This window comes from Eulemur rufifrons, chromosome 1, assembly GCF_041146395.1.
Source record: "Eulemur rufifrons isolate Redbay chromosome 1, OSU_ERuf_1, whole genome shotgun sequence".
NCBI classification, from domain to species: Eukaryota; Metazoa; Chordata; class Mammalia; order Primates; family Lemuridae; genus Eulemur; species Eulemur rufifrons.
In genome coordinates this window covers 86,755,668-86,777,935 of record NC_090983.1, presented here as the reverse complement: position 1 = coordinate 86,777,935, position 22,268 = coordinate 86,755,668, and the positions used below count along the sequence as shown (strand labels likewise).

General features: G+C 45.3%; 1 protein-coding gene across 1 annotated transcript in view; it reads left to right on the top strand.

Moving 5' to 3' along the window:
* Positions 1-1,088: 1,088 nt before the first annotated feature.
* MGAT5 (alpha-1,6-mannosylglycoprotein 6-beta-N-acetylglucosaminyltransferase) overlaps positions 1,089-22,268 on the top strand; it is a 196,523-nt gene continuing 175,343 nt past the window's right edge. The window contains exons 1-2 of the mRNA XM_069473322.1: positions 1,089-1,329; positions 16,368-16,532. Coding sequence (XP_069329423.1) covers positions 1,089-1,329; positions 16,368-16,532 — 406 coding nt within the window. The remainder of the gene's footprint in view (positions 1,330-16,367; positions 16,533-22,268) is intronic.

Below are 22,268 nucleotides of genomic sequence, written 5' to 3'. Positions count from 1 at the left end.
AGCCTGGCTGGTTGCTGGGCCCAGCACCCTGGCCGAAGGGGTTGAAATCTGGGCATACTGGGAACCACTTGCGATCCATGCTCGGCCCCGGTTGTTGGGAAGCCCTGACTGGGAAGGGTGGCCTGATCTGTGCTGGTGTCAGATATGATCTGGCTGCATTAGAATTGAAACTACCCTGCCTTTCACAGTCTCATTTTGCCTCATGGCAGGAGTGAAAGTGAGAACCACGGGGAAGCTACGTGCTGGGTGCCCCACGGTTCCTGAGCTGCAGCCTGCAGCTGAGCAGTGAGGTGGAGTTTTCGATTCCACAGCTGGAGCAGCAAGACCACTGGCTGTACCTCTGGCATGTCCTCTCGGTGCTGGTGCACGGAGAGAGGCTACTTGGTGGCCCCAGGAGAGTCATCTTGTCCCTAACACTGATAATGAAAGCTGGCCGTGCTTAAATAACACGGGGACTCTCTCCCCCTTCCTTGTCTAATTACCCCTGAGGGGGCATCCACTTTCTCGCTCACCTTGCCAGCTGCATGCCCTAATCCTTGCCAGAAGCACATAATGACTTTGTAAGCTCAAGTTACAGACGTACAAAAGTGCCTGATGGTGATAGGACTCCACCCTCCGCGTGGGTTTTTGCTGACATCCAGCGAAATATCTTTGTCTCCTCCCCACTTTGCAAAACAAGCTTCCTGTTTTGACCTCAGTCGGGACTGGACAGCCCCACTACACCTGTACACACAGGTACATGCTTCCTTCTCCGTATTTGCTCGGCTTCTTGTCACCGAGCCAGATTTCCCCTGGGCTTACAGATCCCGGAATCCTAAGGTATCAAACCAGCAAATTAAACTGAGTTGACGTTTTATTTAGAGCTCTGCAACTGAAAACGTGGCTTCTGGTTTGTTGTGCTGTGGTTTGCCATGAGCCCTTTGCTAACTTTCCTCCTCCTTCACAGCAGAATGGAAGCGAGGGAAGGACACTGGCTGACCCAGGAGCCGGAGTGAGGCCCGAGGACTCGCCCATGCAGCCTGCACCATGAGGTCATGCCTACCTTCTACGCGTTGAGAGCCCGGGGCAGGTGAAGTTACCGGAGAGCGATGGCTCTGTTTACTCCGTGGAAGTTGTCCTCTCAGAAGCTGGGCTTTTTCCTGGTGACTTTCGGCTTCATTTGGGGTATGATGCTCCTGCATTTTACCATCCAGCAGCGAACGCAGCCCGAGAGCAGCTCCATGCTGCGCGAGCAGATCCTGGACCTCAGCAAAAGGTACATCAAGGCTCTGGCGGAAGAAAACAGGAACGTGGTGGACGGACCCTACGCTGGCGTCATGACAGCTTACGGTAAGCACGGTGCTACCGGGGCCTCTGCGCTGGAGCGTGCCGTGGCCTTGAAGGGACCCCAGAGGCTCCCAGAACTTGGTTGTGTCATGGATTGACTACCTCTCACCACTGGCTGCATGGGTGGTGAATGACGCACAGAGGGGCACCTTTAGAAAGTTAAAGCAATACCTTTTTGGGGATTCTGAGCTCCTTGTGCACATGGACACTTTCCCCTAGGAGCAGTGGTCAATGTGGTTAGTGCCCTCCTGGCTGTGTTTGCTCTAGCTCCTTCTCCCTGAGCACGTTCTGGGACTGTGTGGTCTCATAGGGGAGTGTGTTCAGGGAATGTCCAACATTCTTACTGTCCTTCCCTAAACAGAACTTAATTAAGACTGGTGGGGGTGAGGTGAGACTCCTTAGAGAGTGGGGAGGAATGTTCTGTGGAAGCCAATAAATTTAGAGCCAAACGTGTGCCTCCCTTCTGCCAATAAATATATACAGGACATCAGCGCTTATGTGCAGGCTAATAGCTGTAACCTTTGGCTTCTTCGGGTTTTACTGCTCTTGTTTTTTGCTGTTATCTTTAATTGCCCTCACTTTGGAAAAAATCTTTGTACTTGTTGCTTTTTTCTTAGGTGCCTTAAATTCTTACGTTATATAGAGTAAAAAAGATACACATATGGAATGTAACTTATTTTTCTTTTAGCAAAAGTTATGCTTAGTATAGGAAAAGTTGGAAGACATAGACAAGCAAAATGAAATCATACAGAAGTCTACTACTACAGGCAGTAGCCATGATTAACATTTCAGTGTATATCTTTGATATTTTGTATACACACACAAAATGTGTATACACAAATACTTACAAAATTGCAAATGAAATATGCAAATGGCATTATACCATGTTTTGAAGAATCTACGTCTCGGCTTTCCTGTGGCCACTGAGTACTCGTAGCAGACTTGCTCTGTAGAAGATGACTTGGTATTGGTCAGTGGTAAATCTAGTCATTGCATTGAGGCTTCAGTGGTCTCAGACAAATAATATAAATGAGATCCAAGAATGAGATTGAGAAAGATTGGTGAGGTCGAGACAGGTTGCTGTTCCAATTAAGGAATGTGCCCTGAAGTATGTAGAATTCAAACAATGATTCCTGAAAATGTAAGGCAACAGTTTCAGTTCAGCATGGGTTGAATTCAAATGCAAGAAATCATATTCTATTATACATATGTCCTTTCTTTTCGAAAGGAATCCAAAAACTTGGTTTTCAAAATTCTGTATATAAAATAAATATATTTATGTGTATATATTTGTAAGGAGAGGATGGTTACCTCTAAGGAACAATGTGGAAATTCTTTTTCAGTGCTTAGTATTTGCATGATCACACACATCTGCTTTTAATCTATTCAAACGTTTCAAAGTGTCTCTGTATTAGGTTTGAATATGTCTAAATAAAATGCAACCTGTTTTGATCTGATGGATTTAAAAAATGAGATTCCATTTTGAGAGCCCTCACTGAAAAACAACTAGGTAGTTTTTCAGAGGGTTGTTTTTTTTTTTGTTTGTTTGTTTGTTTTGTTTTTGGAGACAGGGTCTCACTTTGTTGCCCAGGCTAGAGTGCAGTGGTGTCATCACAGCTCACTACAACATCAAACTCCTGTGCTCAAGCGATCCTCCTGCCTCAGCCTCCCAAGTAACTGTGACCACCAGGCCCTGCTAATTTTTCTAACTTTTTGTAGAGATGGAGTCTGTCTTTGTTGCTCAGGCTGCTTTTGAACTCCTGGCCTCAAGTGATCCTCCCTCCTCAGCCTCCCAAAGTGCTAGGATTACAGGTGTGAGCCACCATGCCTGGCCCGGAAGGGTGCGTTTTAAAGTTATTCATTAACTAACATCTTCTGTAACATTTCCACAGTGGTATATGTAAACTATCAGAAAAAAAGTAAAACCAATTGTCACCATTGATGTTACCAATGTGTATGATGTGACAGGTAACACAGATGCTGTTTTAAAGTTCTTGATTTTATGCATTTCATGTTATAGCTTTGGTAGGAAAGGTGAATCACTCAGTAGTTTTCTCCTCTTGTTTATCTTAGTCTCTCAAACCTTTTCCATGAGCAGGAAGAACCCACACGGATGGCAAATTGGTGGACTTTGAGTTTCTCTAGTTGTTTTGGCTGTCTTTATTGTGTACTGCTTTGGGAAGGCTTCCTCCACATTCTAAAGGACAGTGATCTGTTCTTAGCTTTTCAGCCTCACAGAAATATTTTTTTTTTTAAGTTACCCAAAACCCCAAAATAGTATGTTCGAATTTCAACCACCTTGTGTGCTAGTAATCTTAGGACTTTGCATCTCAAATAAACTATAGAAATTATTTATTCCAACGTGCTCCTTTTATAGATGAACCTTAGCAAAATAATGTTCTTCTCAATAACAACAAAGAAACAATCAAACAGGTCACACCAGCCCGCGTGACTCACACTGCTAGTTTTCTCTTTTATCTAATCAACTTAGATATCCTCTCTGGGCTGGTGCATGGGGAGAGGCTACCTGGTGGCCCCAAGAGAGTCATCTTGTCCCTTTCATTGTCAATGAAAGCTGGCCATGCTTAAATAAGACGGGGGCTCTCTCCCCCTTCCCATATCAATCGAAGTGGTCTTTGGAGCTGAGTTTCTGGAATTTAATTGGACTGTGGGTATTTGCTTTGAGGTATTTGTGATCTTCATGTGGTCAAATCCCACTAAGCCGAATTTCTTACCTGGTACTACTGATATTTTGGGGTGAGCCAAATGCAGTCCTTGCTGTGGGGGCTTTTCGTGCATAGTAGGATTTTAGCAGCATCTCTGGGGTCTCTACCCACTAGATGCTGGTAGCACCTCCCTAGTTGTAATCAAAGATGTCTCCAGATGTGGGACAGTCATTTCCCCCTCCCTGCCACCTTAGAGAACCGCTGCACTAGGCATAGAAACAGCAAGCACTGCCTGGCACCATCTTCTCAAGGATAGTCTCAAGAAGATAACTGGTTTTTGTTATTTCAAATTTGACAGCCTTGCCTTCCCCCTTGTTCCCAGTTCTGGACAACAACAACTTGGATGGAGCAAGAGGATTATACCAGGAGTTGGTATAGTCCAGGGCCAGTCCTAGAAAGTTGGAGAGCCATTCTGGTGCCACGTGCTTCCCCTGGAATCTGTCAGTGTCAGTAACGCTGCCAGGCAGTCAGCTCTGCAGTTGATGTCAGACAATGATGCAGAGGCTGCAGGATGTTCAGGGGTTTAGCTTGGCTCCCAGGGCAGTGATGAGGATGCACGGACCACTGGTTTCCAGTCTCTTTTCCTGCCACAAAGCAGCCCATGTGCAGTGAAGGGTTGATCCTGTACGGCTGGGATTTGTGTCTGGTTTGAATGAATCCAGTTAATAGGGGGAAAAGAAATCGCTTCTCTCATCCCCATATTGGTAGAACCAGAGGCTTTCAGTACGCTATAAATGGGTCTTCAGTGTCTATAGCAGGCATTTGAAGAACTGTAGTAGCTGATTGTAGATGATTGCTGATTTATTAGAATTTCTGTCATGAGGTCCTAAAGCAGCAGGATTCAGCAAACTATGGCTTGTGGGCCAGATTCAGACCTCTGCCTGGGTGTGTAACAAAGTTTTATTGGAATACAGCCACTGCCATTTGCTTATAACGAATGCAAAACAGAGAAACATGATAATACCAGTGTTATTTCACGAAACTTCTGAACCATTCTGAGTCCATCGTCTGGCAGTCAGCATAGGTTATTCTAAACACTCGTCTGATCGTGTTCCTCATTGACTTAACTATTTCCCAGGACTCTTATGGTCTAAGGCAGAGTCAGCAAACTACGGCCTGTGGGCCAAATTCTCCTTGGTACCTGTTTTGTAAATGTTATCAGAACACAGCTGCACCATTTGTTCACGTATTGTCTGTGGGTGTTTTGCAACAAACAGCGGAGTTTGAATAATTGCCATAGAGACTGCAAAGCCTAAAATATCTACTGTCTGGTCCTTTACCCAAAATGTTTACCGTGACCTAGATAGTCCCTGGGTGAGTCTTTTTACCTGTGGGAAATTTGTGTGTGTGTGAGTGTGTGTGTGTGAGCAATCTCTTTCATCCCTGCATTTGGAGATTCACTTAAGACGTCATTTCATCAGGTGTACATGCAAACGCAGCGTTTCTCTGGCCTCTGGAAATGCTGCTTCTGAGTGGCAGGCTGAGGTCTGTAGTGGTTTGGAGCCAGCTGGTTTGGCTTTGCCACATCCTGCCTGCATGGCCCGGGTCTGGGAGGCACAAACTGCTTGTAAAGTGGGGCATCGGTGCCCCTCGCCCAGGACTGTGAAGCTTGAGTGGGGCTCTGCAGGTCAGGTGCCCAGTGTCAGGTGCCCAACGTCAGCTGTTAGTTTGACACTCAAACAACAACAGGAGAACTTCCAAAGAGTGTCTTCCCACGCCCCCCACCCATCCTTGTGGTGATTTGAAAGAGCCTTCTGAACTTCTTTGGGGACTTGTTATTTCAAAAGTGGTACCTGGACGGTCTCCGAGGCAGCCTGTGTGGATGGTGGGAGCGTTCATTCTCGGGTGTGGAGGGCGTTTCTGTGCACTGGCACTGGCCTCCCAAGCCCACGTGGAGCCGGATCCCGCTGCAGTTCGGCATGGCCAGGGTCACGCCTGTCCGTGATGTCGCAGGAATTGCATCACGAGTGGTGCCACTCGCTGCCGTCAATGCCGTTCTTGTTTCTGCGGTGAATCGATCCCTGTCTCTAACAGCCTGACCCAAATTCTGATCCCTAGCGATCACCTCTTATCTAGCAGCACTGCCCGTCCACTTCTGTTCTCTGATGAACAGTGATGGAAACCTGAGGCGAGGGTGAGGCTCCCTGTCGTGGTCCATCCACATCTTGTTAACCCTGGTGTGTCTCACCTGCTTGCTTCTGTTGGGCCAGGACATGCCCTGAGAAGGCCACCAGCTCAGGCTGAAGTGGCCGTGGGCTCTCAGCTTCTCAGCTGCCCCCCACTGTGTGGCCCTCTGCCTGCCTCTTGCTTCCCCCCTGACCCCAGGCTCTGTGGGCCTGCTTTCGCTCACCCTTCTCCTGCTTCCCTGAGCTGCTTAGGCCTGGCCTGACCCCTTGACTGGCTCGTATCCTTCAAGCCTGGCACTTGGGAAATGTCTGTGTTGACTGGTGTGTGCCTTGTGCTGTCTAGGCTTTGTGCGTACAGTGGGAAAAAGATGGACACACTTCTGCTCTGGTGGATGCAGTGTTCTCTTTGGAGGGCAGAAATGATAAACAAAAGAATGTCAGATAGCAATAAATTCCAGACAGAAAAATGACACAGGGGGCTGTGATTAAAAAAACAAACAAAACAAAAAAAACCCGCAAACAACAAAACCAAAACCTGAGAGGGGATTCTTGGAAGGTCAGAGGAGACCTCTCTTGGTTAGGTGTCTTTTAACCTGAATGATAGCAAGGAGTGGCCAGGCGGGGTGGGAGGAGGGAGGTTGAGGCACAGTGTGCCTGCCAGGCAGAAGGTGTGCTGTGTGCCAGGCCCAAAGGCCAGTGTGTGCACTCCAGGGACAGAATGGAGGCTGCTGCAGCTGGAACACAGGGAGGAGCAGCATGCGGGCTGTCAAGGGCTGGAAGAGGGCAGCTCGGGCAGGGCCCTGCAGGCTGTGGACCCTGTTGATGGGAGGCAGAGGGAGGGGTGGGGATGGGTGATCTTGTGAGTAAACCTGGCCTCCACCTTACCCTGTGGTCCCACTGCCATCTCCACAGGAGGAGGGAAGGTAAGAAACAAGGAAGGAAGGTCCCTCCTGTTTCCTTAAGGAGACACACGATGTGGGTGGAGACCGGGGGAGCCGTGGAGAGGTAACTGCTTTGGGCATCCAGTGGCGCTCCTTTGCCTGGGGTCTCGTGTCTGAGATGTCAGCCCCAGGTAGGGCTGCCAGAGCTTGCTCTGAAAGGGTGGCAGCTGCCCTGTTTTACAGATCCAGGTACTGTTCTGAGATCCAGACAAGAGCTTTTGCAAGTGTTTCCTTCCCTCTCTCCCGTGAAGAAAACTGGGTTGGATTTCATTAGAGATGCAGGCCTGTAAAGGGTGTCTTGTTTTGTGTTTTTACTTTTTTCTTTTTGCCTCTGTTTCTGCAAATATGATCAAGGGGCTGTTTTTTTTTTTTTTGAGGGCTGGGGCTTTTGTAGGGTGATGTGGAAAACCACCATTGGTGAAGCAGAAATTCCCTGCCCTTGAGGGAAGTACACTGTTCCTGGACTGAAACCTGCAGGGAGGAAAATAGCTGGGCTGTCTGGTGCATCTGAGGCGGCCTCGGTTACTCTACGTTGACGTGGCCTGTGTGATTAAAGAAAGGGCTTCTGCTTTAAGAAACTTGGAATCTAAAAATGGGCCTCTTTGCGGCTTTGGGGCTTTTCCAGCCGTCCTGTGGTGGAGTCCGCCCTCCCCCCACCCCCCCAGCATCCTCATCAAAGCCAGGCCAAGTTCACAGGCACACCCGGCCCAGACCAGAGGTCTAAGGAGTGTTCTAGACTGGAAGAGTAAAATCAGAATAGGGGGCTCGTTCTCCAACTGTCTTGTCATCGAGACCCTTTCTTTCATGCTGTGCCCCTGCCTCAAGTCTGGGCTGAGGAGGGGGATGCACGTATGTGGGGTTCGAGTCTCAGGCTCAGGGTGCTCCTCACCTTCCCTGGCAGCCATAGCTCCACGTGACCCTGTCCTCCCTCTCGTGCCACCACGGGCACCCTAGAGAGCTCTGCACGCCTCCCGTCTGCCTTGGCACCACCGCTGTCTTCTAGGACGAGGCTGTTGGAGGTGGCTAAGCATTCTCCTATCTCTGAGCCTCTGCCTTTGCTCTTCCCTCCACCTCGTTTGCTCTTTTCCTTCTGTTCTCTGTTGCAGAAGGAGGGCCCGACCTAACCGTCATTGTCATGCTAACTAACACTCAAGCTGCCTGGCATTGCATGTTTGTTGCATGTGCTAATCATCTCTTTCCCACTCAGAATGTCAGCTTCTAAAGAGCAGGGACTCTGGGAGTCTGGTCTGTGGTGTTCCCCACCGTGCCCCAGGCCTTAGCACATAGTGGGAGCCACACATGAATAGCTCCCCGCCACCCCCCAGGAGGACTCTGTGACTGCTGGGACTAATGTGAAAATCACAGTAATGGATTTAGTGAAGCAGGAGAGAAGAAATACCCTGTGGACTCTGCATCCAAGAGGCTCCAAGCAGCTATTGTGCGTGACCCTGACGTGGGGGCCATTTTTCACCCTGGGAGGCAGTTCCAGAGTATCTGTGTGGGGTGGGGGAGGAGGGGACACGCTCCTTACTGGATGTGGGACATTGAGCAAGTCACTGCTCTTTTTAAAGCCTACTTCCTCTTCTGTGAAGCAGAGGATATATGACTTACCTCATAGGCTTCTTGTAAGGATTACAAATGACACGTTTATTAAAGCACTTAGATTAATAAAGTACATCTGTTGCTATTAGTTATCACTGACTCTGGCGTGGGTGTACCTGTGTCTGTTACCACCCAACCAAAACTGTCCACGGAGACCTGATGTCACTTGTGAACACGGGGCTTCGGCAGCCTGTTTGTGCAGCTTTTACGGGGATGGGGCCTGAGCAGACACGAGAGGAAATTGGCTTTGCTCTAGAGGAAGGCAGGCTTGCTACCACCCTCCCAAACAAGGAGATGTGATTGTCACTGCCATGTTCAAAAGATAAGGTGATAAGGTTTTGCTCTGTGGGCTGCAAGATGAGCTGGGTGCATCCAGGCTCACCTGTGCATCTAACCAGGGCATGGGTGGTGGTGATGTTTCTGGTATGGGGTGCGGAGCAGAAAGGAGTAGTGTGCAAGGCTGCCCTTTCCTGACCGGGCAGATGTGGGCCCTGGCGTCAGTGGGGACCTTGGGTGACTTTGGGCTTGACCTCTTAGCACCTTAGTCCTTGTCTCTTCTATTAAAAAAAAAAAAAACTAAAATGCTCGGTTCCTGTTCCATAGCTGGCTGGGTCGTGGGAAATTTCTGGGTATTTATAGATTCTGTAAAGCACTTGATGTTATCAACAGGCCTAGATATGATCTTCTCAAATTCTGCTGCCTGGGAAGTTCTCTGAAATACTAATGACACCCTCTGCAGCCCCCCAGGAAGAACATTCACTTCTAGGTACAAGTTCTGGTCATGGCTTAAATCCGTAGTCCTAAGCCAGGAGAGAAGGCTAGTTGGTGATGTCTTGAGCATCTGAGCTGCTCTTTGACTTCAGTAATGATTGTTCAGTGCCCTTTTGTGTCCAGGCTCTGCTGCCCTTGACCAACTGCAGGGTGAAAAACACACTTGTAAGTGCGCAAGCAGGCGAATTATCTACCATTTGGCTTTAAATTCAGATGAGATAAGGCAGTGGGGGTCACTGAGATGTTTCTGGCGGGTACTTGTGGGCGGTATCTTTGAGTCCTGAGAGTAGAAGTCACTGTACCGTATGTATGTTTAAAATAGCACTTAATGCCTTTGTGATTTTGAAAGCAATGTGAATTTTTATGTAAGGTTGAGAGAGAGCATGTATAATTTTGTGTATAATTGAGGAATTATAAAGAAGAATGAAGAATAAAAATACTCCTTACCCCAAAGGCAGATCTTGCCACTGATAAATTTTGATCTCCCTCCAGTCCCTCCACCTTTTTATTGCAGGTAGAGCCATGTGTATGTATGTGTGTATGTGCATACATACACACACATATGTACATTTTTAAAAATTGGGATATTTTATATACAGCTTTTTAAACTCATCTTTATTGTGTGTCCTCATGCCATTAGGTATTTTTGATGGCTGTACGCTTCTCCTTTTTCACTTATCTATTCAATAAGTATTTACTGAACTCCTGATGTTAATAGCTAGTGGCAATAAACAGATGACAAGACAGACTTGGTCTCTGCCCTCCCTGAGTTTACAATCTAGTGATTTATTCTATCTCATGAGTGGGTGATATAATGTAATGTAATCTTTTTGTTGGGCGTTTGGGTAGTTTCCAGTTCTTATCTGTTAATAAATAACACTATTCTTCTATAAATAGCACTGCTTTGAATGCCCTTGTACATAATGAATGGACTATATTTTGGTCATCACTATGACTGTGTCATCCTTCTTTGGAAAGGTCGCCCTAAAATTAATTTAAACATATATAATTGATGAAACTTGACATTCCTGGCAGTCGATGGCAATAAGAGGTTGAGGTTAATTCTTCTTTCATTAGCGCCTTCCTTTCTCATTATCGCTTTGTCTCCGCCAGTTTCTCCAGAGCAGCAAAGGAAGCCGCTCTGCGGCTCTGTTGTTCACGCTCCGCCTCTTGGGGCAGCCGCGGCGAGAAGGGATTTGAGTTAGGAGCAAGCACGGATATAAATTATTTTTGGCAGCTTGGATGTGAGTCTTTGCTCACTGCAGTTGGGTCTGTGCCATTGAATTACGGCGGCCACACCTTCAGAGTAGATCTCAACCTTGGCTGTGCCCAGAATCCTTGACAGCTGGGTTCTGCAGGTTCGATTTAGCACACTGAAGATGCAGCCTGGTAACAGTGACCCACAAGGTGAGTCTGACGTACAGCAGGCTGAGAACAGAAGCATGGCCCAGGGCAAATGGGGCGGGGGACAGCATGGGCCCCAGGCATGGCCTTGCTTGACAATTCCTCAAATATTGATTGATCTGAGAAATCAGGGTTTACCACCCAGTCTTGCACCATGAACTGATAGATCTGCAACCCTTATTCCACCAGCAGGGCCTTCTACTGAGATCCCTTCTCCCTGGATTCCAGCTATGGAGGCAAATGTGGCTGGTAGTGACATCTCCTTGGCTGCCCTCCTCAAGGACGTGTCAGCTCCTTCTGACCCCCTGATGTCATGGCTTCCTGAAATTGAAAACTTAGAGAAGCTATCAGAGCACCTGTTCTAATGCAGCGTAATTGATTTCACCATTTATCAAAGAACTCTGGCATGATAAAAACCAAAGCTTGCTTTCTCCCCAGAGAGACATTTTAAATGTTTTCAACTACTTTGATCTCATTGTTGTCATGTACAGTAAGTTTTAAGAACATAGAATTGCAGTAGTAATGTTGGGATTAAATTTTTATTTCTAAGGCTTTGAAGCACAAACAAAATTTTAAAAGCTCATTAGTAATTGAAAATCGTAATCCTGCTGAGGACACGTTTTACTGCTATAATAACTGTAAAACACAGTGATAGGTATAAAAACATACTAGAATTTGGAGGAATATTTTCACCCTCTTTTTAAAATTAAACTCTATAGAAATTATTCTTTGGCGTACAGTTCTTATTGGAAAAATGGGTTACCATTAAGACTAAAACATACAGTCCATTATTTTTTTTTTAAATGTGATAAAATTTTTAACAGTTTTTACAGGTTTAACTGTAAAATATGAAGGTGAGAAATAATTTCATCACCTGAAAAGGTATAATTCACTCAGCCTTATTCGTGGGAGGACTATAGTTCATTGGTTTCATTCATTCACTTTTTCGCTTACATAACACATACTTAGTGATGTGCTTAGTTGATAAGAATACAGAGATGGGCTTGACATCACCTTTGCCCTTGTGTGTTTTATTAACAGTATTTTTTGTGTTGAAGTGCTTTGAAGTGGTGACTCAAATAGCTGCTTGAGTTGAAAATGAACTTTTTTTTCTTTCATATTGGAAGAGAAAAGATGTTTATCCAGGTAAAGTGCCTAGAGAATCGAAGATTTTTGATAAATTTATATTCTGTCTTCATTTTAAGGCAGAAGATATGGAAAGGCAGATTCTTAATTTTTTTAAATCTTGGATCACTTGATATATCCGGTAGTCTCTCACTCAATATCAGCTGGCTGAGGTTTAGTGACACTGGGTCAGGTGGACAGAGTTGCCATGGGACAGTGACATCAGCGAGTCTTGAGGGTGGTTGGGATATGATTTAACAAAAACACATGGCAGAATCCCAGAGGTTAATCCCTGATGAGTGGGTTCAGGAGTGGCAGGTCAGAGACGCTTGCTGGTGAGCAGGTCTGTGGCGGTTCTTAAGAGGTGGTGGAGCATGGTGAGTCAGAGCCATCAGCTCTGGAAGCGGACTGTCTAGGTTTCAGTCCTGGGTCTGCAATCACCTGGGGCAAATCATTTAGCCTGTATGTGCTGTGGTTTATTCATCTGTAAGGTGGGATGGGAATAATCCTCATACTGTCTCGGTAGGATTAATCTATGTAAAGTACACAGTGGCTGGCACATAGGAAAGGGTCAGTAGGTGGTGATGGAATTGGGGTGGTCGTTGAGATGGCCAGTATCAGTGTCCTTCCTCATCATCATGAATTCCTATATTCACACCATGTCACAGAGTTGGAGAAGGTCAATCTGTGTCAGACGGGCTCAAGAAAAGATAGTAGGTCACACTTGCCAGCAGAATGTAATTTGAGAATTGAGGGAGAATATCTTCTTGTTGTTAGTGTGACAACTTGGTCCCCTACCTAGGATGTGCTCCACCAATGGCTGTCACCAATGACTATGAGTCACAGACTCTGTCCACTAGTTCTGTTGCCTTTAACATGGTTCCAAAAGGTTAACAGCCCTTGAGTGCCCATCAGCATGGGCCAGTCTTCTGTCAGCTCTCCCATGGGGAAACAGGCAGACTTCACTCATTGCTACTTCCCAGCGTATTTGCAGAAGTGCCTCCAGTGGGTAGAAGTCATGTGCAATGCAAGTTTCCTGATAGGCTTCTCACTCTTGCAGTCCCTATCCCATAACCCCTCTACCACCGTTCCCGCTCAGTATCTCCACAAAGGGGCAGTGAGAGAATGTACTTAATTCAGTGGTTCTCGAATGAAGGCAGTTTTGTCCCCCAAGGGATGTTTGGCAATGTCTGGAGACATTTTTGGTTGTCACAGCTGGGGAGTTGCTACTGTCATTTAGTGGATAGAGGCCAGGGATGCTGCCAAGCATCCTACAATGCCCAGGGCAGTCCCCATGATGGCAGTTATTGGGCCCAAAGTGTCAATAGTGCCAAGGTTGAGAAACCCTGAGTTAACTCACATTGGAGGGCCAGGGCTTCTTTGATTAACTACAATTGCCAATATAATAGTTCAGTGCTATTCTAGATTCTATTCGGATTCTAGTTGGCTGGTGATACAGGCTCCAGGCAGAGAGGCCGGAAATGATGGATCCTGATCTCCTGTATGTGAGGAGTGTTTCTTTACGTGGAACGTAGCCATGTCTCGCTGGCACGACTGCCCCACCTGTGTGGCTGGTGTCTGGCCATCTTCAGAACTCTGGAGAGCCCATCGATTCATTCTGTAGACTCAGAGACGGAGCAGAGCAGGTGACTGACTCCCACTGTCCGTGCCAGCTAACCATGTGCAGTGACAGACTGTGAGTCATGCTGACCATGGGACTGCACACCCCCGAGGAGAGTGATCTTGTGACCCTTTGCAGAAAATGATAAAGCTTTGCAACACCCAAGGAGACATTTTGTTAGAAAGGATGACAGCATTTTCCAGAGGAAGCTTTTGTTTTATTTATCTATTCAACAGGCAGTTACGCATTGGTTATTACGTGTCAGGCAGTGTTCAAACTTGCTAAGTCCTGGCAACTACCCTGAAGTGGGAGGCTTGGTCTTATCACTCTTTCACAGACAAGGAAATGGGTATGGAGAGGCAGGACTCAGGCCCAGGACGTCTGGCTCCAAAGTTGGGCCCTCACTCACTGTTACGGATGAAAGACTCTAAAATTCACCCTTGGTTTCTTTATTCTACCCAAGTTCTGACTCCTGACTGGCCCCAGTGAGGCATCAGGGAATTGGGCAAACCTGAGCAAGCCTTCATTCTGATTTATTGTTAGTAGTTCTGTAACCACCAGCATGTTACTTAATGTCTTTGAACCTCAGTTTTCTCACTTGTAAAATGGAGTCATACCTACCTCACAGAGAGAATGTAAAGATAAAACAGACTTGATTATCTATGTGAGTGAGTGGCAAATAACAGGCATTCAGGAACATTAGTTCCCTTCCACTGTCTTTGCTGCAATCATGGTTTTAACCTGATTTCACCAAAGCAATAGCTAGCTTGTGTATGTTTTGTAATTCTTTTATGAGTTGGTTGGTCAAATGTGGCCACAAGAGAGACACAGAAGCTCACAGCTCACAGAAGAGGAGACACAGAAACTCACATTGTGCTCACAGGTCCTAGAAACAGACACTGCATGCCATGCAGGGCCACATGGGAAAGACACTAGGGTGATCTAGAGGGCAGAAGACAGCTAGGGGAGCTTTAGGCCAGAGCCTTTACTGGGGTTGGACAGTTTAGGATCAGCCATCCCCATGGGCTTTGGGCTATAGGGGCGGTCCCTAGTTACCTGGCTCTGGGATGGTTAAGGCAGAGGAATATTCTGCCCTATGTGGGCCAGACACAAGAGACTGGGCTTTGGGTTGGTTAGTTTGCATGTCAAAGACTGGCTTCTGGGGCCAGGCCCTTTGTTTTTAAGAACTGGTTAGACCCAAGGGGCAGTCAGTCTCTGCCCAACCAGGAAGGTTTTTAACAAATCAAAACATCATAAGTACAGAAAATTTAAAAGTATTTACAATACTGTGTACCTGTAGGTAAGATACACACTGAAGAGCAAAAAATGGTCCTTGTCAGGTATTTGATCTACAGATCTTAACATTATTGAAGAGCCTAAATGTTTGCTGTTGGAACGAGTCATATTCCAAGAACCAGACTTTTAGGATAAAGATGTGGTTTTTGTTTCTGTTTATGGTTTTTAGTCTGCTTAAGTGATGCTGTCTATAAACCACTAAGAACATAAACTTCCATGTGCATTGCATATCTGCTTCTTTTCAGAAGAGTTTCTCTTCACTAGGCAAAATTGGACAGCCTGGATGCACCTTTGCCGGGGTTGGTTGGTGGTGGTCTAGGTTGGTGGATTGACCAGGTGTGTGTGTATTTCCTGGCCAGATCACAGCATCTGCTCTGTTTCCAGCAGAATGGAAGGTGGCAACTTCCCATTTGTCTTAACTCAGGGCTTTTCTCAGTCCTACTGCCCACGCTATGCACTTCTCCCCGGCCCACTCCCAATTCAGAAATGGGTCTGGATTCTGTCCACCTGGGAGGCTGTCCTGTTGCCCATCTGTCTTTCTGATATACAAGTCAGTCAATCTTCGATAATGAATTTCCAGGGGACAGGGTCTAAGTTCATCTCCTCCTTCTCCCCACCCCGCCCCCTCAGATGTCTTGTCTATAAACTTAGTAAATGCTTACATAGGGTTAAAGACAACTGCCTATAATTTATCCAGGGAGAAGTGCACTACTCTTTAAAAGAACAGTCAGATGTTTAGGGAAGGAAATAAACTCTTAAATGTAAGCACCATGAGAGGACATCCCCAGCATCTAGAATAATGTGTGGCACATAGTAATTGTTTAATAAATATTTGTGAGCAAATGAATGACTCTAGTTCTTTAAGTATTTTTCTAAATCTGATTATAGCCAACTCTAGGTTATCCAGCATGCCTGGAAATCTGGGACTGTAGCTTTTATTAAGCACTACCATATGTAACCAACAGAAATAAACACTTCTCAAAAAAAAAAAAAAAAAAACTGGGACATGATAGAGTGCACAACACTAAAAATAATAATGAATTTGATCCACAGGCTGCTTTGGGACCGTGCTGCAGCTTTGGCTTGTCATTCACTGGGTCAGAAACCACTGTGCTCTGAGGAGGAGGAATTTAATACAGTGCTGTAGTAGGATGCTAAGCAACAGTTTGCTCTATCAGCCTGGTAGCTGCAAGTAGTTTTATAATGTCACTCCTTGCCACATTTGGGTTCTGCAGCAGACTGATTTGTTTAGTAGGGTCTGAGCCAGTTGAAGATGGCCGCTGTCACCTTTAAGATGTGGTTTTTTAGGACAGATCTTTTGGGCCACTTCTGAGCCACTTGAGAAGTTTTGTCCTGCATGTTGGAAACTGAGCCAGACAGGCATGCAGAGGCCAGAGTTTTTTTAAATTGTCTGCATTTTCTTTTACAGATCTGAAGAAAACCCTTGCTGTGTTACTGGATAACATTTTGCAGCGCATTGGCAAGTTAGAGTCGAAGGTGGACAATCTTGTTGTCAACGGCACAGGGACAAACTCAACCAACTCCACCACAGCTGTTCCCAGCTTGGTAGCACTTGAGAAGGTTAATGTAGCAGGTAAGAATGGGAATTCCCTGTCCTGACATAGAGTCAAGCCCTGCTTTGGGCTAGGAAAAGGATAAAGGAGCACAGTGGTTCTTACTGATACCCCTATAGCATAAATTCTGTCAACTTGGTATGGCTGTTGTAAAGGTAAGTTTAAATTTATTTTTGAATAACAGATGTTAAAATGCTTTTATAGTCTCATCTTGATGTATAAATATCTAGTAGTTTCTGTGACACATTTGAACATAATGAGCTCCTGGAATTTTCTTCTAATGAGAAGATTCATAGCATGGATTAAATAAAGCATAGAGGTTATTGAAGAAGTTTATGCCTTTTAGAGTTCCTTTCTCCTCCCGACTCCCATCAGACAATTTCAAAAGTGTTACAAAAAATATATTCTCTCCTCCCTATTAAAGAAGAGCCACCATTGCAGAAAATGTCTCCCATGTGTACATGGAGAAATATAAATTCTAGAGATGGCATTTAGGAGATACGTGGCCCTTGCCTAGTCCTGGCCAGATTCTGTGGCCATTCATGGGCACTACCATGCAATTCCCACTGGAACGCATTTTGTCTGGCTCCTTCTTGAATCAAGAATATTGGATGAGAGCAGACAAATCAATTAAAAACAAAACCCAAATTATACGCAGCATGTCATTGTCCACAGTTCACTTTAGACCCCCCTCCCCCACCACACTGCCTGGGGTCAGCCCATGGGTCTTTGTGCTTGAGCCAGGACTGCTCTTATTAGGGTAACCGCTGTTTCCTGGGGACCCAGGACAAAACAAAGAGCCTGAGGATTAGGATGAGGTGTTCTGGGTGAATGATTGTGAATAAGCTGTCTGTGCTTCGGGTGGGTGGTAGCCAAACTCTGGTTAATGGGTAAAGTAAGTGACTGAGTTACTTTTGAAATCTAGTTTCATATTCTTTTAAGCTTATTTCTTTCTCTCTCTCTTATAAAAATTCAGACTTAAGTGGGAGACATTCTTTTCCTTTCCTCCCAATGTCAAAACACTTAATTGTTTCACATTATGCAAACTGGTTGTATTATTTTTTGTTATGTTCTTTGCCCTTTAGCAAGTTTTAAATTGCAAAATATATTTCTAATAATCTAAAGCGTCCAACTAAATAAAGGTATTAAAAATAACTTTTAATTACAACACAGAGGCAGTGTCATCTAGGCCATAAATTCTGTCTTCCTTGCACTTCCAACAGCTTTTGTAATTAGACAAGAAACCCTCCCACTGTGTTGAGCTGCTCATTAATAAATGGAAGCCATGCCTCTCCAGTGTCCGCTCCCCACCCCTGCGCCCAGTAGAAAGTGCTGCTGGAAAGGTCCTGTCTGGCTACATCACTGTTCTGCGCCATGTTTCCGGAGGTGGGAGGGGGGTGTTCCGTCTTCAATGTTGATGCCCCCTCTCTCTGTCCCATGTAAACATGCCTGCTGTCCCCCTCTCCCCTGATGTGAGATCCTGCTGTCCCTGGCCGTCCTACTTGTTGCCAGGTCCACAGAGACTTTTGCACCTGAGCTTCATGTCGCAGGGCTCAGTGTCATGAGTTGTCCTCCTGGAATGAAATAGGAGGGACTTGGTGGCTGCTGCTTTCAGATGGGATCCTAGTCCTGTATATATCGAGCTAGTTTCGGTTAACAAATATCTCTTGAGCACATTCTCTAGGCCATTGGCTCTGAGTGGGGCTCCTTTAAATGTACCACTGGTACTGTGTTTTTAATAATATTTAAAGAACCAGAGTGGTTTTTTTTTTTTTCCCTTTTTTGGGAAAATAGCAAATTTAGAATCATGTTTTTAATAATTAACTGCATTCTCATATGTTTACATTTTTCGGGGTTGTGTAGGATGTGGTCTATACCTTCACAACTTTAATTGGTTGATTAGGTATGTGTATTATTAATATTTTCCTAAGATAACACAAATCATGGTCACAGTGAGGTGGGGGTGACCGTGGAGGGCTTCCTGCAGGAAGGTAAGCTCCGAAGGTGGGCAGGATTGAGGCATAGGTGCCTTATGGGGGAGAGACAGACTAGAAATGGATTGTGACCCAGAAAAAACTGGGGGGCAGGGAAGGAGAGGAAACTGACATCTCGCAACCATCCCAGAAATACCAGTTACTCTTCCTGACCCTCCAAAGATACACGACTGTATTTTATATAGCATCTCTGGGAAGGAAGTGGTTTCACAGGTTTATTGAGTTTATAGTACTTAAGAGAGGCGAACCATTGGTACTGGAATCCCCTGAGCTCAGCTTGAGACCTCCTAGCACCATGTAGAGAAGAGACTGAGTGTTTGCTCCATTTCTCCTGCTTCTGCTCTTCAATTATTGTAAAGAATGAGTCTGTACAAAGATGCTACTGTTAAAGGCTTCCAGAGAAGAGCTCAGTTTCCTAGGGTATTTAATAATCTGTCTGATAAGGAAGTTCTCTGTCTCAGGGTCTCCTCCTTTGGATGACTTTTGTAAAAGCTGGTCCCTGTGTGTGTGTGTGTTTGTGCACATGTGTGTGCACTCACACGCAAGGGCATCCCTTCCTTAGATATTGTTGGCCAGAACGGATATAGATGTGTTGAACATCCTCCTTCATTTCCCCCAGAAGTTTGAGGGTCCTTTATATCTTGTCAATGAACCAACACTTTTTTAAACTATCTGTCATGTCTGTGGATTAGGGTGCCAGAAAGAAGGACGAGGACTAGGACTTAAGTGGGCAGTTCTTGTTTGGCAGCAGCCCCTCTCTGCTCTTCTGCCCTCTTCCCGATCTGTGGCCCTGCTGGTGGTCCTCAGACCCCTCTTGTCAACTCAGGAATGGCTCTTGAGCTGAGAGAGAGCTCAGTTTTATAGGGCTCCACTCCTAGTTGAGCGAAGGTTTTCATTCTCCCTTCCTGCATTGAGACATGTGGTAATTGCTCAGAAATGTTCTCCCTGGTGTGTCTTACTGCTGACTGTGGTGTCTTATTGCTCACTGATGTTTCTGATTGCTTACTGTTGTGTCTTATTGCTTGCTGATGTATCTTTTGGGCTGGCTATATACTGTCTCTAAATTGGGTAGCATAGCAGTTGCAGAAGGGTTCCCTAAATTTATTTTCTTTAGAGGAATGGCCCTGTGTGTATGTATATGTGTGTGCCCTTTCCTTTCTTTGTTTAGCTGTATTCTGTGTAGCTTTTATCCAAAATGGCTTTTCTTTGCAAAATTATCATCCATTAAATGTGAAGGTGAATGTGCCACTAGAGGAATTTAGGTGGAAACGAATTTTATTAAAATCAAGAAATCAGATTGAACTCCACTTTTGAGCTCGGTTTATCTTGTTTGAAGAGGAAGGGGAATCAAATGAAAAAGCAGATTTTAAAAAATCCCCACCCTTCCACTAATCACACAGTAAATCTCTCCAGCTATACTCCCTGAAAGGGCTTGAATGCTCCCTTGTCAAAATCATCTTTCAGAATGATGCCATGGTTTTTGGAAAGACCCATCCTGCCTATCTCTAGTTTTGTGATCTTAAATGGGAAAGTAGAGTGTGAATAGGATTGGGTCTGTAATTTTTTGATATGGGGGAAAAGTAAAAAGTATAGATATCTGATAATGAAAATACTCATCTTCTGAGAACTGAGATACAGTGTCTGATTTATCTTTGTTCTGCCTTGATGTCTTGGTCAAAGCCTTACCTGTTGAAGGTACTCGATAAATACCGCTCACATGGATTGTATTATACTAGAGGGGACAGCATTTGGTTTCACCCCCAGGAGGAGTTTCTCCTTATAATTCCTCTTCTCTGTATTTATGGGGATTTGCATGGAAGTGGGTCTTGCTATCTCATTTCCCTTTCTCAGGCCTCAGCAGACACCACCTAAGAAGTGGGACTGCTTATTTTGTCGGTCATGACTGAGACTTTGCATCGATAATTCTGTGAATCTCCGTGGGATGTGGTGGTTATAACTTTAGATTGTGATGAAGCAGCAGTCCCCAACCTTTTTGGCACCAGGGACCAGCGGAGCTCAGGTGGTGATGGGAATGATGGGGAGCAGCTGTAAATACAGAGGAAGCTCTGCCCGCTGCTCACCTCCTGCTGTGTGCTCCCCCCCCCCCCCCGCCCCGCCCCAGTTTCTAAGTTTAATGGAAGACAATTTTTCCATGGATGGATGTCGGGGGTGAGGTGCAGCGGAGCTCTGCAGCCTTGTCCCTAACAGGCTGCAGACTGGGTTGGGCACCACAGTTTTAGAGGATGGGGACATTGTGCAGCTCTCTACAAGAGTATATGTGTGTGTAGTTATTTATACTCTCAATAACTAGTTGTCATTCATCATTAGCTGAATAACTGGTCAGTGTTGACTGTTCTCTAAAAGCCAAAGCACAATGATAGGACCCACTTTGTTATGACCACTTACAATTGCAAAGTCATTTAGAAACACAATCACTAAATCAAAGGTGTAGGCACAACTCAAGTGACTGTTTTCTGGTATTTAGTACAAATTCAACTTCAGGCAGCCCTGCAGTCACTTGCACCATGCAGCATGTTCCAGTATTTTGGGTTGACGTGCAGTGTATTTGAACTTGGATGCTGTTTTTAACACATTGACTGCCGTGTGACTTGTATTTAACTCAGGCTAGTTTTGAGCCCAGGGCTTCATGAAGCAAAACCCTGCAGTTGGTTTGTGAAAATCTGACTTATTCATGTTTTTATTGTTACAATTAATGTTGATAGTTTAATTCTAAAAACATGGATTGTGTTGCATATAACTCATGCACAGAAAACAGCAAAAAATAACAAAAAAGGATTGTTTTATTTTAATATAACACTGTGGCCCCAGCAAAAAAATTTTTTTCTACTGTGGCAGTCAATGTGTTAAAAACAACAGCCATAATTATTATTCCTACCCTTTGAAAGTTGAAAATGAAAAATGTCCCTGCCGAGTTCCAGAGCTTGCATTTGGAAGTGTAATTTTCCCCCTTTGTGCTGCTAATGGACCCTGAAATTAAGTTGCACCTGTGCTGTTGCCTTGCGTGTGTACCCGTGTTATGAGTTGTATTGAAATAGCACCTGAAGTGTCCCTGCTCCCAGCCCAGGCAACGGCTCAGCAGGTGCCTTTCTCAGGGTCAGCTATTGGCCAGTCTGTGGGACCTTAGAAGCTGCCAAGAGAGGACAGAGATGAGATTTCAGGGTGCCTTCCTGTTAATTTGAGTAAGAAACAACAAATGTACTCTGTCTGCCTGTCACTTTCTGTTTTGTTCTTTGCAAAGGTAGCCGTAAATATTTGGATAACTTGTCAGAAGCTATTCTTCTGCTATCTTCACAGGAAATGCTTGTCACTGTTGGCGTGGTTTTCACTTTGTTGTGGTCAAGGGAGTTTTGCTTTTTATCATTAAGAAGAATAATACAGTTCGAAGTGATGCTGACCTTCAAGACTGTGTATCTATAGCAGTAATTCTCAACTGTGGGCAATTTTGCTCCCCTCTTCCCCATCCAGGGAACATTTGGCAATGTCTGGAGACATTTTTGCTTGTCACAGTTTGGGAGGTGCTATTTATATCTACTAGATAGAGACCAGGGATGCTGCTAAACATGCTACAATACACCTTCAAATGTTTTTTCATGTTAGTATATTTTTCTTTCAGACCCAAGAACTCTATTTAGCATTTCTTACAAGTCTAGTGCTGCTGAAATCTCTGAGCTGGGAAGACTTTCTCTCTCCTTTATTTGTAGGGAACTTTGCTGGACACGATATTCTTGGATGGCAGGGGTG